At 52.8% G+C, this 17381-nt stretch overlaps 6 protein-coding genes across 6 annotated transcripts; 3 read left to right on the forward strand and 3 right to left on the reverse strand.

Moving 5' to 3' along the window:
• Nucleotides 1-1200: 1200 nt before the first annotated feature.
• Nucleotides 1201-1817, reverse strand: EI97DRAFT_382080 (oligoribonuclease-like protein; the record flags this gene model as incomplete). The annotated part of the gene is made up of 2 exons (XM_033795840.1): nt 1201-1725; nt 1779-1817. The coding sequence occupies 2 exons, from the start codon at nt 1815-1817 to the stop codon at nt 1201-1203; spliced, it is 564 nt and encodes a 187-aa protein (XP_033651672.1).
• A 209-nt stretch (nt 1818-2026) lies between these two features.
• On the forward strand, nt 2027-6892 carry EI97DRAFT_469090 (DNA polymeras-like protein alpha catalytic subunit). The gene is made up of 4 exons (XM_033801693.1): nt 2027-2452; nt 2501-2604; nt 2656-4917; nt 4965-6892. Exons 1-4 carry the CDS (start codon nt 2164-2166, stop codon nt 6729-6731), a joined length of 4422 nt encoding a protein of 1473 aa, XP_033651673.1. The 5' UTR covers nt 2027-2163; the 3' UTR covers nt 6732-6892.
• EI97DRAFT_423085 (kynureninase) lies at nt 6885-8826 on the reverse strand. Its single transcript, XM_033797106.1, has 2 exons — nt 8181-8826; nt 6885-8131 (listed from the first exon to the last, which is right to left on the reverse strand). The coding sequence occupies exons 1-2, from the start codon at nt 8718-8720 to the stop codon at nt 7106-7108; spliced, it is 1566 nt and encodes a 521-aa protein (XP_033651674.1). The 5' UTR covers nt 8721-8826; the 3' UTR covers nt 6885-7105.
• Nucleotides 8827-9065: 239 nt separating this feature from the next.
• Nucleotides 9066-9785, forward strand: EI97DRAFT_451935 (uncharacterized protein; the record flags this gene model as incomplete). Its single annotated transcript, XM_033800384.1, has 1 exon — nt 9066-9785. The coding sequence occupies one exon, from the start codon at nt 9066-9068 to the stop codon at nt 9783-9785; it is 720 nt and encodes a 239-aa protein (XP_033651675.1).
• Nucleotides 9786-9992: 207 nt separating this feature from the next.
• EI97DRAFT_136863 (uncharacterized protein) lies at nt 9993-11761 on the forward strand. The gene is made up of 2 exons (XM_033793166.1): nt 9993-10159; nt 10216-11761. The coding sequence occupies exon 2, from the start codon at nt 10256-10258 to the stop codon at nt 11627-11629; it is 1374 nt and encodes a 457-aa protein (XP_033651676.1). The 5' UTR covers nt 9993-10159; nt 10216-10255; the 3' UTR covers nt 11630-11761.
• A 1365-nt stretch (nt 11762-13126) lies between these two features.
• EI97DRAFT_444418 (uncharacterized protein) lies at nt 13127-16629 on the reverse strand (the record flags this gene model as incomplete). Its single annotated transcript, XM_033799901.1, has 5 exons — nt 13127-15234; nt 15332-15877; nt 15943-15962; nt 16000-16209; nt 16475-16629. The coding sequence occupies 5 exons, from the start codon at nt 16627-16629 to the stop codon at nt 13127-13129; spliced, it is 3039 nt and encodes a 1012-aa protein (XP_033651677.1).
• Nucleotides 16630-17381: the final 752 nt, after the last annotated feature.

The raw sequence follows: 17381 nt of genomic DNA on the forward strand, positions 1-17381 counted from the left end.
GGTTCGAGACCGTGCTCAGCCAGCTTGGAGTGCTGATATTGCGGCCAATAAGCCATTAGACTTAGGCTAACGCGCCTGCACGCCCGCTAAAGCAACTGGCTGCAGATCTCACGTCTCTGAGGGGCGTAAGGTCGCGGATGAATATACTGTTGAAGCGCTAGGGAAGAATTTCCTGTGCCACGGACGGCAGCTACCGGAAGAGCGATATGGTGGGTTGTATGGTTTATTAAAATAGCGTTGTCCTTGGGTTACAGATGGTACGCTCCCCCGAAAACGACATCATCCCACCATTGAGTGGTCGTTTGCGGCAGCCTGCTAACAAAGCTGATAGATATAAAGTATCTGGTCGCGCTCGTCGAACCTATCGCTGGCGCTATGAAGAACTTGGTCCGCAATCATTAGATGCCCCATGAAGAAGGTAACACGGAGAGGCGGTATCCGGGCATCCATGGCCAACTGGCTGCTCAGAGTCCTCAGGCTGCTTTGTCTAACATTGCTCGAGCTGCATAGTCGGACATGTAATGAAGAGGTAAGTACTCCGTAGCTAGAGAACAAAGAAAACCACCGTCCGGTAAAGCGTTTGGTTTGTGGTCAAAGTTGCCTAACCTGACGGTCCGGAAGTGTGCAACGACAGGTTTTGACATGCAGACCCGTTCTCGACCGGTATCGTTGTGACTTGCCTGAGCTGTTCTGTGGAGTCATACCCAGCTGTGTCGACCTTGTTTTAATCGGGATAAGCGGCGTATTAACTTCCACGGCGAACTTGCACAATCCAGCTCGCAACGGGCGTAAGCTCCAAGCTGCTTAGATGGGCACTCTGTGTCTAGGTAGAAGCGCTGCGGACTCAGACGCTGATAATGCTGAGCATACTACAACATGATAGTAATGGAGACTGGAAGCCGACATCACGATGTCGAAGGAATAGCCGTTGTGACTGTCGAGTTGATAGAGCAGAGGTCACTCAGGTGAGGGTTTATGAGACATTGAAGGTAGTGTTGGCGAGTCCGCGAGTGGAGGCGCAAATATTGGTGGAGGAGGTTCCCAGGTTGAGAAAAGTGGCGTAGGGAGGAACCGACGGAAGGGCCAGTGGCAGCAGAGACAATCAGGCAAAGTGCTTCCATGAAGTTACGCTGTTAAAGTGGCACCGTCCCGTTTTGTCATCAAGAAAACTGCTTGTATGACGATACAGGTAAGGCGCCATTAGGATTGGCGCAGAAAGAAGGTTGTGCGATAGAACTTGGCCTCTTCGATGCTTTCCAAGATGTCGGGACGTGCTTCGTGCAGCATTTTCTTCCTAGGAAGTCGTTTGAGATGCTCGGCGGATGCCCACCTTCTTGCCGCCTCTTTGATGGAGCTCACATCGAGAATTCGGTAGTGCAAATGGTCGATGACGGGCTTGTATGGCTGCTTCACGAGGAAGGCCCTATCCGCATGGACAGAGTTCCCGGCCAACAACGCTGTGCGGGCTGTGGGAACATACTTTTTGATATAAGCTAGCAAGCTCTCGGCAGCTTCGGTAGCTGTGGTGGTAGAGTTGATGCAGGCCTGGGTTAGGCCTGATTCGCGGTGGTGCTTGGTGCACCATTCACCCATCTTGTCCAGCTCGTGCTGGCTGTGATGGATGACGGCCTCGAATCCGTGGTCATCGAGAAGGTTCAGGTCGGAATCGGTGACGAAGCAAGCAATAGACAGGATGGTGTCTTGCTCCGCATCCAATCCTGTCATCTGGAAGTGGGGGTCAGCTGGGAGGGGGATGACTGATGATGGCATTTTGTTACTTCGCAATCGATCCAGACGATGGGATCCTTGGACGCCATTGTGGCGGTCGAGTGAATGGATAAAGGCTCGATGTCCCAAATGGGAGCAGTGAAAGGTGTGGACAAGAAATAGTCAAGTGGTGCTGTGGCGCGGCAAGGTGAAGCGGGAGGTGGGCGGAGAGCAATGTGGTTCCCCGGAGGTCTGTGCTCGCCTACTCGCGTCGCGCTAAGAAACCACTTTATTATACACGCGACGACGCGTCGGTCTCCCTTCACCTACTTCTCCTACACACAGTCCAACAAGACAAGCCGCCTCACGCGGCATTTCCAAGTTTTGATATCCCACTGTTTTCTCGTCCCTTTTTTAACATCATCTTGCACACCGGCTTATTCTGTTATCGCAATCATGTCTCGCGCAGCGAAGCTGGCCGAGCTTCGCGCTCTCCGCGCCGCCGGCAAAACGCGCCTTTCCACTTACCAGGTCGAAGAAGAGGAGCAACTGTACGATGAGGTGGACGAAGAAGGATACAAGAAGGTTGTCCGGAGTCGCCTGGACCAGGACGACTTCATTGTCGACGACAATGGCGAGGGCTACGCCGACGACGGCAGAGAGGACTGGGACGGCGGCCACCCAGGCTATCGGTATGTCGACACGGAAAGTGAAGAGGAAGAGCGCCCCGCTAAGGGCAAAGCCGGTATGTCTATCTGGGTCCCTTAGGCGCGACGTTACTGACGCGTTATAGCGAAGAGGAAACGGGAAGAAGAGAGAGAGAAGCAGGAGAAGATCAACAACGGCATTAGCAAGTATTTCAACGCGAAGGCCGCAACCAAAGCGCCGAAGCCCAAGGTACACAATCAGCTTCCATCCACAAGGACTCTCCACTAACGCCATGTGTAGCCTACCGTTACGGCCGCCGATGATGCCTTCATGGCTGACCTCTTGGGCGAAGTCGACATGAATATCCCGCGCCGCTCCGCTCCACGCATGCAACCAGTCAAGTCGGAAACCAGGCGCAAGACGCGCGTCTTGTCTCCTCCCGTCGAAACCCGGCCCGCAACGAGCAAGCAGAAGGACAGCGGCTCGGACGCATACATGCTCGACACGCCTCCACCAGTGAACGCGTCCGACGACGACGGAATTCCGCCTGCTGCTGATGACGATATGCAGATGAGCGATTTGCCTCTGCCTTCTTCTCCCGTGACAAACGCCCTGGAGAGAAAGGCAAACCCTGCTGTGAAGACGGAGGAGCAGGAGGAGGATGATATGCTGGAAGTGGCTCAACCCATCGGACATACCGGTGTGAACTCAACCAGCGTCAACATGGCTGGCAGGCGGCCTGTTCCGAAGATAAAGAAAGCGGATTATCCTACCCCCGCAAGCTCCTCCCCGCCAGCTGCGTCCTCTGCACCCTTTGTGGACCCTTCTTCTTGGACTGAAGTAACAAGCGGCCTCAATGTCGCCAGCAGCCCAGCTCCTCTTACGACGAACGTGGGCAAACTGAGGCCCGAATGTGCGGTGGAAGAGGATGGCAGCATCCGGATGTTTTGGTTCGATTACGTCGAGGTGAACGGTAGCCTCTGCTTGTTTGGCAAGGTCAAGGATAAGACGACCGGAAACTATGCCAGTTGCTTCGTCAAGGTCGACAACATCATGCGCAAGCTGTATTTCCTTCCCCGAGAGCACCGCCATAGGAATGGGAGGCCAACTGACGAGGAAGTTGAGCTAAGCGACGTTTCGGATGAAGTCGATATCATCATGAGGAGACATAACGTCAAGGAGCACAGGGTCAAACCTTGCTCGAGGAAGTACGCCTTCGAGCTCCCGGACATACCAAAAGAAGCAGACTACCTCAAGCTTCTCTACAGCTATCAGAATGTGCCTCTTTCTACCGACCTGACTGGCGAGACCTTTTCGCACGTATTCGGCGCCAACACTTCTCTTTTCGAGCAGTTCGTTCTGTGGAAGAATATCATGGGTCCGTGTTGGCTGAAGATCGAGAGTCCGGATTTCTCAGGTGTCAACAACGCATCATGGTGTAAACTTGAGCTGCAGGTCCAGAAGCCCAACCTCATCACCACTCTTGGGAATTCGGACAATCTAGAAGCTCCCCCTCTGACTCTGATGAGCCTGTCCCTCCGCACTACGTTCAACCCGAAGGACAACAAGCAGGAAATCCTTGCCGCTAGTGCCATGGTCTACGAAAACTTCTCGCTGACGGATACCACCCCTGCAGAAAAACTTCCTTGCAAAAGCTTCACCCTGCTGCGTCCGAATGGAGACTCCTTCCCAACCGGGTTTAAGATGGAATGCGAGAAGCAGAAAGGCAGCATCGTGCTCAGGAAAACCGAATTGGAACTGCTCAGCTATCTCATGGCTATGTTCCAGCGACACGACCCGGATGTGCTTATCGGACATAGACTTGATGATGTCGACTACAGTGTCTTGCTGAACCGCATGAGGGAGAGGAGGACGCCAGGTTGGCACCGCATTGGGCGTTTACGAAGAAGTGAGTGGCCAAAGAACCTGGGTAAAGGAGGGGGAAGCTTCTTCGTCGAAAGACAATTAGCGGCGGGACGCTTGCTCTGCGACCTTGCCAACGATTTGGGCAAGTCTCTCATGACCAAATGTCAGTCTTGGAGCCTGGAAGAAATGTGTCAGCTAGTTCTTGGAAAACCTCGCCAGGAGCTGGACAACGAAGTTGCACTGAAGACGTGGGCGACTACTAAAGACGGCCTCATGAACTATGTGAAGCACTGCCAGGCGGATGCATTCTTCATTGCCGCCATATCGATCAAGGTACAGATGCTTCCGCTCACCAAGGTCCTGACGAATCTTGCTGGTAACTCGTGGGCGCGGACGTTAAGCGGCACTCGAGCTGAACGGAACGAATACATTCTGCTTCACGAATTTCACAAGAACAAGTACATCTGCCCAGACAAGGTTGTGGGCAAGGGAAAGTCCAAGGTTGAGGAAGAAACTGCCGAGGGTGAAGAGGGTGTAGATGCAAAGAAGAAGGACAAGTATAAGGGTGGTCTTGTCTTCGAGCCCGAAAAGGGTCTCTATGACAAGTTCATCCTCGTAATGGACTTTAACAGTTTGTACCCTAGCATCATTCAGGAGTACAACATCTGCTTTACCACAGTAGATCGATCCGACCTCGTACGTACACCCAATCTGACTGCAACTCGCAGCTAACAACTTCACAGGGCGAGGATGACGACAAGGTCCCTGAGGTGCCGAGCGAGGACAAAGATCAGGGCATTCTACCCCGTCTTATCGCCAACCTCGTCAACAAGCGGCGAGAGGTCAAGAAGCTCATGAAAAGCCCCTCCGCTTCGGCTGACCAACTTGCAACGTGGGACATCAAGCAGCTGGCCCTGAAGTTGACTGCCAACTCCATGTACGGCTGTCTGGGCTACACGAAATCTCGATTCTATGCTCGCCCTCTGGCTATGCTCACCACGTATAAGGGCCGTGAGATTCTGCTCCGCACCAAGGACATGGCCGAAGCAAAGATGCTGCGGGTTATCTATGGTGACACGGACTCCGTCATGATCAACACGAACGTCGACAATATCCACGACGCATTGAAGCTGGGTAATGAGTTCAAGCGCGAGGTCAACGACAGCTACAAACTCCTAGAAATCGATATCGACAATGTATTCAAACGGATCCTTCTTCACGCCAAGAAGAAGTACGCAGCCATCAACATGGTGCCGGTAGACGGCAAATACATTGAGAAGCTCGAAGTCAAGGGTCTCGACATGCGCCGAAGGGAATACTGCGCCCTCTCTAAAGAGACCTCCACCGACCTCCTCAACTTCCTCCTCTCGGGCGAGGATTCCGATACCGTCGTCGAGAAAATTCACGACTACCTCCGCGACCTCGCCCAGAAGATGCGCGAGTTCTCCATCCCCACCCGCAAATACACCATCTTCACGCAGCTTGGCAAGAACCCCAAGGACTACCCGAACGGCAACTCGATGCCCTCTGTCCAAGTCGCCCTCCGCCTCATGGCGAAGGGTAAACACGTCAAAGCCAAAGACGTAATGTCTTTCATCATCACGGGCTCGTCATCCGGTTCAGCTGAGGAGGCCGCCAAGAACGCCTTTCCCGTTGACGAAGTCCTCAAGCCCGACTCAGGCCTCAAACCCGACATCGACTACTACCTTCACAAGCAGATCCTCCCGCCCGTGGAGCGTCTGTGCGCCCCTATATCAGGCACAAACGTCACCCTGCTGGCCGCTTGTCTGGGTCTCGACACCTCCAAGTACCGCGTCTCGTCCCTGTCGTCCGGCGCAGGCGCGGCTCAGGATACGGAGATCCAGCCGCTGGAGTCCCAGATCCCAGACTCGGTCCGCTTCCAGAATTGCTCACGGCTATATCTCCGTTGTCGAGTGTGTACATCCGTTTTCCCCTTCTCGGGCGTCAAGTCTTCCTCCCCTTCGGCAATGGCTACGCTCTCACATCAGGGCATCAAGTGTCCCCACCCGTCTTGCGGGCATGTCCTCACCACCCTGTCCGTGGTCGCGCAGCTGGACTCGGCGATCCGCCAACTCCTGGCCCGGTACTACGCTGGCTGGCTCGTCTGCGACGACCCTGCGTGCGGGAACCGCACTCGGCAGATGTCCGTCTATGGACACCGATGTCTCGGTCCCAAGGGGCTGGCGACGGGTTGTCTAGGGAAGATGCAGTGGGAGGTCCGCGAGAAGGATGTCTGGAATCAATTGCTGTACTATCAGAGTCTGTTCGATGTGGACAGAGTGGTTAAGGGTAGTGGTAATGCGGGGCAGCAGCAGCCGCAGCAGCAGGCCGGCTCTGAGAGCGAGGCGAGAGAGAAGATGAAGGTGATCGCGGAGGTGAATCGCCAGCGGTTCGGCACCGTGAGGGATAGTGTGGGGAGGTGGTTGGAGAGGAATGGACGGCAGTGGGTGCAGATGGATAGTTTGTTTGCGTTTGCCAGGAAGGAGTAGAGGGAGCGAGTAACGAAACTTTGGGCTTTTCTGTTGGATGACATGCAAGTTGGTGAGCATGGTAGGCGCTCAAGGTTGATGAAGTTTTAGTTCCTTATGATAATGCCGGATGGGGGACAAGGCGTCGAGGTTCAATTATAGCTCGTTTCTGATGGAATTGGATACCTTTTGATTGATACCAGTGGGCTTGCTTATTCTAAACCCCTATCTCGAGTTGGGTATACGCTCCAAAAGACCTGCTTACGGCACAAATCATCTTCCTTTGACGCGCTGTTCATGAAGAAGTGTAACGATAACAATGCCGACAGAGCAACGCATACCCTCCCATCCATCATCCTAATGATACCTTGCAACTTTCTGATACCCCCGCTCATCTACTCAGGCGCCGCGACACCCTCTTCCTTAACACTAACCGCCTCATCCCCACCCCTCTCCGCCTTCACCTTCAACGCCCTTCGACACCCATCGTGGAACAGAATCATAAATCGATGAATATCCCAGAAAGAATTGTACAGCGGCGCAGGGGCCACTCTCAGCACATCGGGTTTCCTCTCGTCGACGACTGCGCCGTTGTCCTCAAGGTATGCTTGCACCGTGTCCAGCAAACCGGGATTCAGGAGCACGCTGAGCTGTGCGCCTCGCTCGTCGGGGTTGGAGGGCGTGATGATCTTGTAAGGCGGCTGTTCGCTGTCCTTCCAGCGCAGGAGCCGCGCTTCCAGATAGCCCGTCAAGCGGAGACTGCGGGCGCGTAAGGCTTCCATGGTGGTTAGACTGAAGACGTCGAGGGATGCTAATACGGAAGTCATATCCACGGCGCTCGGATTGCTGACTTGGAAACCGCTGGCACCGGGAATGGGGACGAAGTTGTTATCCATCCGGAACCGGCTGCTCTTGTCGTTGCCCCACCAGCCGCTGAGGCGTGGGCGGTAAACGAGTTGGTCGTTTCCTCTTGGAGGGAAAGAGGGGCTGTCGGGGTATCCTTCGTCACCTTGTGGGTCTGCGTCGGAGGCCTTGGTGACTTTTCCATGACGCTGGTGCACGAAGGTGCCGCCGATGACGCCGGGACCGCCATTCATGTACTTGTAGTTGCACCAGGCGGCGAAATCGACGTCCCAATCGTGGAGTTTGAGTGGCACGTTGCCAACTGCGTGAGCCAAATCCCAGCCAATGACAATGCCCAGAGCGTGGCAGTGACGCGTTATCGAAGCAATGTCGAAGAACTGGCCAGAGTAGTACTGGATTCCGGGAAGGAGTACCAGGGCGGTGGTGTCTGCATGCTTGTCGATGACCGAAAGAATGTGCGCGGTGGAGAGGTAGGGTGAATCGGACGACTCAGGCGTTATGGTGATCAACGCGTCGGGAGGGACGTTGTGGAGAGCAAGCTGGGATTCGGCGGCATACTGTCCACTTGAGCTTGTGTCATGTACGCAGGGACTCGATGCTACTTACGTGGTCGCTAGGGAATGCCTTAGTCTCAATGATAATCTTATACCGGTCCTTGGAAGGTCGGTAGAAACTCGCCATCAGCAAGTGCAAGTTTGCCGTCAAGGTTTCCATAAGCACGACCTCACTCGGCCATGCACCAACAAGCTTGGCCGTCTGCTCTTTGGTAGCATCATCCATATGTAGCCAAGGAGGCAAACCCTCGTCCCACTTCATGAAATGGCCAAATACTCCCTTGGACGCCCATGTGTCCAGGTATTTCTGGATATACGTGCGTGTCCGGCGAGGTTGCAGGCCCAGCGAGTTTCCACAAAAGTAGATTGACTCATCGGAGTCGTCAGGACTTTCCCCGGAGATGGGTCCATCTTGAGTCGATTTCGATGCCGCAAATCCATATCTCTTGTTCCTCAAATCCCCTTTTGTTGGGATGATAAATTCGCTCCGCAGTTTACTCAGCTCGTCCTGCTGGTCCAACTGGCGGGCATAGTCCTCGGAAAGAAGCTCCGCGTCCTCGACTTGCAGGAAGGAATTTTGAAAGTTTGTCATATCAACTCAAAAGTGCGACAGAAGATTGAAGGTATGCGAATGTTGTTTATGAGAGCTATAGAATCCAAAGAGAGAAGTTTGGATGTTTGTATTGGGGAGGCCAGAGAGGTTCTCTGCGGGGGGCTACTGACTCGGCCGCATATCGCCGGGAAAACGCGCTCCAGCAGCAGAAATGCACGGGCCACTTCAGGGCAGCAACTGCCGCTAATGGCCGCCCGGTCTGCTTCGTCTGCTTCGTCAGCCAAGTCGTCGGCTTGGCTTTCAACGTCCATCAAACTTCAATATACACAGTACGACGACACTCCCACACCTACTCACAGTATACCTCGACCCGGCACAATCGAAATGGCAGCTTCGACAACATTATGCAGGGGATGCTTGCGCTCGATGCGTAGAGCAGCAGGTGAAAGCCAGTTGCCGCTTCGGAGCTTCCCAACCTCTTCCCGAGCATGCCATACGGCACCTTCACCAGCTCAGCCACTCTACCTAGACTTCCTGGCTCCTACACTTCGACATAATCGAGTGGCAGTAACTACATTCCGGCAATCGCCTACGTGGATGCTCGCTCGCCATCCTCCTGCACGTCGGAACCTCGCAACCGCCACCACTGCTGCCACCCCGTCCGCAGAAGAGCAGGCGCCGCCGTCTCCACAATCCTCACCATACCTCGCCCGCGCAATACAGAATCCTCGAACCGATGACGAAGGTAAACCGATGCTCATATCCATCGCCCCCCGTGCAGCCAGTCGTCTGTCCGCAATATGCGAAGGCGACAAGAACCCGAACCTCGCATTACGCGTATCAATAGAGAGCGGAGGCTGTCACGGATTCCAATATCTCATGAACCTGGAAGATCTATCGGAGAAGCCGGTTGCGGAGGACGATGTCTTGTTTGAGGGGGACAAGGGCGCCAAGGTCATCATCGATGAGGCGAGTTTGGAACTGTTGAACGGGAGCACCGTTGATTACACCATGGAGTTGATCGGGAGTCAGTTCAAGGTTACGGGCATTCCCGGCGCGACGAGTAGTTGCGGCTGCGGCACGAGCTTCGATATCAAGATATAATTCCCCTGCTGCTCCTCCGTGAGCTTCCTGCACTACCATATAACAAGAGTCTTGTAATGCTCCATCTTCCCTCTCTACCCTGATTCCTCATGCTGTTTGCCAACGCCTACTAAGCTCCGCACGGACCACCTCTCTAGCCCTACTCATCCTCACCACGCTCTTTCCTCTCTCACTTCCTCTCTTCCTCTCTTTCTCTTTTCCCTCTTTCCCCGTCTCAATCCTCTCCCTCTTTCTCCCCTACAGCTCCAGGGCTCTCTTCTCCCGAGGTCTCGTCCCTCCTTTCTGCACGTGTGGTTAAGGCCCGTGAGTTCCCCAATTTCGCCCGTCCACTTCAGTGTAGAGGGCGTTTCGGCTGCTTTAGCCGGTCTTACCAGGTCAGCTTATAGGTGACTTGCAAATCTGGTTTTTGACTAATGGCTTTGCCATTTAGGTCCCTTAAAGGCAACGCCTTCGACTCCCTTGAGCGCAAGATGTCCGTCCCTGACGGCCGCGATGATTTGGCTTCTGCAGCCTTGCCAGCAGCAGATCCGACTGAAGAGGAATCCGTGGTCAATCCTATGGCCGCCATAGCTGCCCGGCTGCGGCGACGCAATGCAGACAAGATGGTCGAAGACAGCGTGGAGTTAGTCGAAAATCCTACCGCCAGCAATCGCGCCACGGCGGCGACAATGGCACTGGCTGGGCCCGACATGCCCGAGCGCTCGGAGGTGGACACCCTCGTGAGCGATGAAGAGGCCCAGTCCCAGGTCTATCAACCCATTCAGCTGTATCGCTTGCACCCGGATATCATGGAATGGGTGTCCAGCGAGTTCTACCATGGCACCTTACAACATGCCCCGTTGACGCTGCAGATCCACCCTGTCCAGAGAACGGTGTCCGAGTTTTTCCGCCAGCGCCTTGGTGCGGCGAAGAATGATCGCTGCCGGATGGCGATTGACGTTAGCGGCGACGGGGTCTCCTCGGAGAAGTACCTTGAGACCACTAGCTTCTGCAACGCACGGGAAGCTGAGATGGTAGCCAACCTTACTAAAGCGCTCCTCGACTACGACCCACCCTACGGAGGCAAGAAGGTGCGTCCATGGCACATTGGCATCATGACTCCCTACAAGGGCCAGAAAGACTTGATCAGGGAGATGCTGCTGGAGCGGGGGCTCGATGTCAAGGTCGCAACTACCTTCGGCATGCAAAGCAACGAACTGTGCATTGGGCTAGTCTCTCTCGTCGTCAACAGTCGCGATAGCGCAGTTAAGGGCCTGTCCTTTATCGCCGATCCTTACGCGCTGCGCGTCCAGAACTCCCGGTCGAGATGGTTCCAGAGTACCGTAGGGAACTTCGCGGGCTGGTGCTGGGCTATGGACCTAAGCTATACCTACGGGACAAAGGGCAAGTTTGCTCATCATCGTTTAGCTGCCTTCAGGTCCTTGGTTGCCAGCCATTACGTCAAGGGCGACATTGTCAGCTCCGTAGACATAGAGCAGGCCATCTTCGGCGACAATCCCCGGGTTCCGACCTCGTCCGCCTTCTATACTAAGATGGCCAACCTTATACTTGTCGCGTCGGTGACCATAACTACAGTACCTGGCAACGACCCTGTGGACCCTGGGGACCAGAGGGTCCAAAAACGCAAGCGTGGGAACGAAGACAGCACGCGCCTCGAGAAACGGAATCGGCACATTGCGCAGTTGTTTGCACGTCACAATCTGCGCTCTGAGCAGGAGTTGGAGCAGGTTTCTAATGATGGCAAGCTCGTCGACGACAAAGGGGCTCCCTACTCCAACCGGGCCATCAAAGACATGAGGCGACTTCTCAGGGCTCAAGATGCCACGAAGGGCAATTGCAATTAGAGCGGCTGTTTGGTTGTGGTCGCTAATTCTCAGTAGAGAATAAGAACTCTGTAACTAATAGCCACTAAGATTGACCGCTATACAAACTACCGCTTCCTTCTACGTCTGACTGAACACCCGCCTGTCCTTCTGCTCCAAGTTAGATTCTCCCTTACAAACAATTCAATTGGTCACATCCTGATTACGCTACTAGAGCACGGCGTTTTTATTCTGAGTATATCTGGACGAGGCGTGTCAAGAAGCAAAAGAAGCCGATCTCGAAGGTCAATAGCCCTTACGCACACGGTCCTGTTCAGTCGGACGAGAAAAGAGGCAGCGCAACGTCGATGTGCTAAATAACTCATGCAAAAGGACTACTCGCACGATCAGCACAACAGAGTATAGCAAATGGAGTGTGCTGGCAGTTATTTCTTCTTTTGAGAAGAATCCATGGCCATTCGGCGCATTCATTCCGGGCGTTGATTGCGTGTTTGAGGATCTCTAAATTTGAACCTAGAACACGGACACCATTGGAGACAACAACAGCGCGAGCAAGCCGAGAAACCGCTTTGATAGAGACTTTTTGAGACTGAATCTCGTTCTTGCGCTTACTTCGCGCTTTCCCCTTCCTTCTTCCACAGCCGCCGTTCTGTGGTGCTTATCCGGCTGCTTTTAGAGATGGCGTTGACGGACCTAGTAAGCTTCGCAGCGGATCTAATCCTGGGACGCCGTTGGATACATTTCTCTGTGCTCCGCTTGTATTGAAAGTATGTATCAGCTAATACTGGAAGGAGAACCGTCTTCTTGAGCGAGGAGACTGCTCGTTGCTGAGAGGAGGTACAGGGCGATGACAATGAATGCCAGTCTTTGAGAGGAAAGATAGTGCAATGACAGAGGAGAAACTGGTGGGAAAAGAGTTGACCAGTTTTCGAAGTAAACCTCGAAAGCAAGTGGGTCGGTACATTATGGCCCAAATAACGGATATTTTGGCTTCACCGCCGCTCTTATCGCGGGCCATGTGTTAGAACCAGTGTAACGTGAAGTTCGGACCACTGTGAATTCATACGATTAAAGGAAACAGATTTCGGGGCTAGGGCCATGGAGCAGTATATTGTTAAATACATGATAGATTTCGGAACGTGGAACCAGAGTTCACCGCATAATCTTTTTATAGCAGATGCCGTGTACATCACACTTCAGCATGAGCACTCCCCGGTAAAGGTTAAGTAGCTGCTATGTAAACCACCATGGGCCTTTCTCCATCGCCAGTCTCTCGAGCTGGACTCATTATTCCCGTACTGCTTGTAGCGATGAGACTTAGACATATGCACTGTAAAGAAATAGATACAGCAGAGTAAGGCTTGTATGCTTCTCATTGTATTAGGTGCTAACGGCACAGATCCAATAACTTCTAAAGTCCGGGGAACTCGAAACCTACTGCGGAACATATAACAGGCAGACATAACCCAGCCCACTTTCAATTCTGCTGATGCTATATGCACGGCCCGAGATTCAGAGCTACACCCAGCTCTTGTCGCGGAGGAAGAGCTGGAGTTCATGAATGTCGTTTAATCCAAACGAATCGAAAAACAGCTTTCTCACAGGCGGGGAAATGTAGTCCGTCGCCGGGCTTTCAAAACTGGCTTCTTTCTCTGTACTGGCCTTCGTATTTCCCGTTCTCTGCGGCGTGCGAGCAATGGTTTTCTGGCACACTTCTTCCCCTTCTTCCTCGATAAACTCACGAAGAATTCTTGCAGCTTCAGGCAACTGGGGTTCGTCGATCAATGGACGTCCGTCCAGTTCTGTCGCGAGACCAAACACGCACATTTCGATTCCCTCCCCCCTGACACAAGTGTCCTCGCGATAATCGTGAGGCGCCTTCGTGACGACAAGTTGCCGGATGCGTCGAAGCATCTTCACACAGCCCATGTACAATTCCGGAGTGTTGAAGCGGAGCGGAAATTCGTCTTTTTGAAGGGTATCCCGTAATAATGTCAGCATCGCAACTGGACTCAACGTAGACGTACGGCAGATCTTGGTCTTTTTTGTGTGGTTATTTTTGACGGTGTCTTCGATATGTTCCTGCACAATACGATCTAGTAATACTGTATCGACTAGAGTCGCACTCGAGTATGTGGACCCTTTTCCGTCGTCCCGCGCAGTGGTAGACACCTTCAGGAAAATAGACGGATACTTGAGTTTGCGATTTGGTAACCTCGGCTTCATATATCCGTCGTCTCTCGGCAACAACCAAGTAGGGTCCCTCGTGTCTTTCGACTTCAAAAGTTGGGTAAGGCTAAACCCCATTACCAGCCCGTAGTGGATCGTAAAGTCCTTCTCTTTTTCCAGTCGCGGACGTCTTCCCACATACATGTGGGCTTCGCCTTGGTTTTGTATGACCCAATCCATATCTTTCCACACGACACCTCGAGGGAGAAGACCGGCTTGTGCTACAGCGTTGTACAAGTGGGCTGAGCCCATAATAACCCCATGAATAGGTATTTGTTCAAAGGCAACAACCTGATGCAGAGCGATCAATTCTTGAGTCGTAATTCCACTGAGCATTGGATGGTGAGCAAACATATCCTCTGGTACTGCACCATTTTTAGATAACTGGCCGATACGTGAGTCGAAAATCTCTTGCTTGCTCTTGACCAAGCTGGCGAAGCGCAGGAGTTCGGAGCGACGCGTTGCGTTCCTTGTTCCATGTCCCCCATCCTCTTCCCAAGCGATGAGCTCTTCCATTGATTCTCTCACCCAGGATGCCGTATTTCGTGCATTGATGAGGACGTCTTTAAAATTCTTGGCCAACTCTCGCTGGGTGTCCCAAAAGACTTGGATTGCGAAGACAGCCCAGGACGGCGTTTTATTTTCCATTAAAATTGACCGCATAGCCTTCTGGACTGGATCCCTCGCACGATATGTATCGTCCCCGGATAGAGCGAGGTCCTTCATCTGAAGCAGGCAATTTACTAGAAGAATTTCGTCCGGTGTGAGATCATAATCGGTTATATCCTGTTTCTGGAGCACGAACATATGGATAAGAGTTATGACGGGCTCGCAGCTAACAGTCATATAGCTTAGTTCTTGTCCATCGGCCGCATAGGCAATAAATGCCGGCGAAGCATTGGTCTTGTCGGGATTAAAATATCCGTCAGTCAGGTAGGCCCATATCTCAACGTGCGTTTCGAACCGCGGATATCTCTTCACGAAGTCGTCATATAGGCGCTTGATGAGCCCAATACCCGAACTCATGGTCAGCGCAGCCGTTTCCAAGGTGAGCTGGCCCTGTTTGAAAAGTATCCAAGTCCTGCGAATGAAGAGTCGGACATCCGTTACATCTTTGAAGTAACAGAAAATGGCAAACACAGTATCATCCTCCGATTTCTCCATCTCATATGTAACGGAAGGTCTGGGCGGCACCTTCAACGGCTTCGACGACACCGGCTGCGACGACACCGGCTGCGACGATTGCGGGGAATCTGCATCGGAATCGAGGAGTTCCTCAACATTCAGGTACTCGAACAGATTACTGAGCCGACTTTGTTCAGTGTCCTTGTCTTCCGGAACTGGGGCGTTGCCTTTAGCGTCCTTCTCCCTTCTTCCAGATTTAAGTCTCTCCAAGACTTCTTCCAGGATAGAGATGAAATGCCAATGGGCCTCGTTTTCTTTTTTTTACAGAGGGTGTTGCATCTTTCTTATTGGCCCTGAACCATCGCGCACACTCCTTCCTCGAGTCGATAACATCTTGCAAGATGGCCAGGATGGGGTGGGGGATCGTTATTCCTTTCGTGACTACGGCATCCGCAAGCCGGAGGAGAGCTTTCGGTGAGAGAGTGTGAACCGGCACCTGTGGATCTTCTTTGGATCTACTCTTCCCTGTCGGCCCCTTGCCCACTCTTAGGAAGATATCATCAACGGTGCCTGTTTCCCTCGCGGTTGATGCAAGCCACTGCACAATTTTCTTCGTTCCCGCTTTGTAGCGCCGATACGTGTCGTATAGAAGAGGTGAGAGTGCCATGTTAGCGAGGCGAGCCCATGGAAATGGGTTGTCACTAGATAGGGTATTTTCAACCTTGGAAAGAAGTAGGTGGGTGTCGTATGAAGTAGAAGAAGAGATTTGAGGAAGTCCCAAGTAAGAGTAGCTACGGGCGTTTGGAGGTGGCCAGTGCTGCAGGCAAATAGGCAGACTTTTCCTTGACGTTGGAGTAGCGGTGTGGCGGTGAAACTCCAACGACCGCTCAGTGGCGTTCACCGCGGCCTCTTCACCTCTTTCACATCATCTGTAGTCAACTCATCACCGTACCGTAACGGAACAGGAGGACTGTACTCACATAGTGAGCCTCCTGATTGTCTACGCAGGACAGTACGGGATTCTAGTCAAAACTTACTCTGAACTACCATAAACCCCTTGGATCGCTCCTCCGTAGCACAGTACGGAGAGGACTTCCTGTGCGTACGTAGTGACCCCGGAAGCTTCGTTGCCCGGGTTGTCAAAAAGTACTGACGCGTGTACTGTTGGTGGAAGATGTTGCTCGGATCGCAATGAAAGAGGACAACTCTGGCTGGTAAATATAACATTCCATTTCCGGCGAAACAATCTAATGTGAGTTTAACATCATTGCTGATTCTGTAGTATCAGTTGTAACAATATGCGGACCCGTTGTTAGACACCCCTTCTATGGGATCACAGAAGGCTTGGTTCTGAATGAGCCTAATGTCGCCCCAATTTTACGGCGCTTATTTTCCTGAAAAACAAAGAGAAAGAATCCATGTGAGCATCTGGATCTCGATCCCCGACAGCAAAGCATCATTTCATAATGAGAGGATGGGGACAGTGAAATCCTTTGGGATATGACCACACACTGAATCCATTCATTAGGGCCGTTCTCAAGTTGCTCACATGCCATTGGAAATCTGGCACCGGCGACGGCGTCTGCAGTCCTCCTCGTCGGCCTGGTAGCCGCACATGCAGGGGCTTCGAGCATACAGAGTCCTTCTTTTTGAATCAGGTTGCACATGACGTTCACGCCATCACGCGTAGATGTAAATTAAAGGCGGCGTGTGGTGGGAAATGTTCCAGAAGGGTGACCACCACGCCGCTTATGACTTTGGGTCGTTATAAATCCCGGAGCGTGTTCTGGGCATGGGGGGCAGTTCTTGATGCAACTTGGGAATCCACCTGGATGAGGCGCAACATCTTTCATGCAGCGGAGATTGAAAGCGTCTCTGCCAAATCGAAGCGCCAACCTGCACTTTCCAGAGCTGATTTGAATGTTGTGAGTGTTTGGACCATCCTCAAGGTGCTGTTCTCATTTGCCACACTGCCTTGAACACCTGGTCTTCAAGTTCAATGTAGTCGGCCTTATAGAAGGAGGATAACATGGTCAGCAGAGCATTGGTAAAGCTGGAGGCAGTATTGACCAACCATCGCCCCGAAAGCGTCTCTGTTAGCACATCAGTTCCTACGAGAGATGGACAGGGTATCGGATATCGACGCGAGTTGAGAGAACCCAACCAGGCGATTGGGAATCCCCGCGACCAGTCCATTAACTTGCAAATGACTACTCATACTATCAGCCAGCTCAATACAAGAAATGGAGCGTGCTGCCCAGTTATCCCCTCCTCTGCAAACAGTGGGAGTGAGGGTTAGGTTGAATTGTCGCGATGGTCATAAGACTACGGAGTACTCCGTAGGAGTTCAAATGGTGAATTGCGCACGGACCACCCAGCCACTGCATTTCATCCCATCCGCAACACCAGCCATCTCCTG

This window comes from Westerdykella ornata, assembly GCF_010094085.1.
Source record: "Westerdykella ornata strain CBS 379.55 unplaced genomic scaffold EI97scaffold_22, whole genome shotgun sequence".
Taxonomy (NCBI): domain Eukaryota; kingdom Fungi; phylum Ascomycota; class Dothideomycetes; order Pleosporales; family Sporormiaceae; genus Westerdykella; species Westerdykella ornata.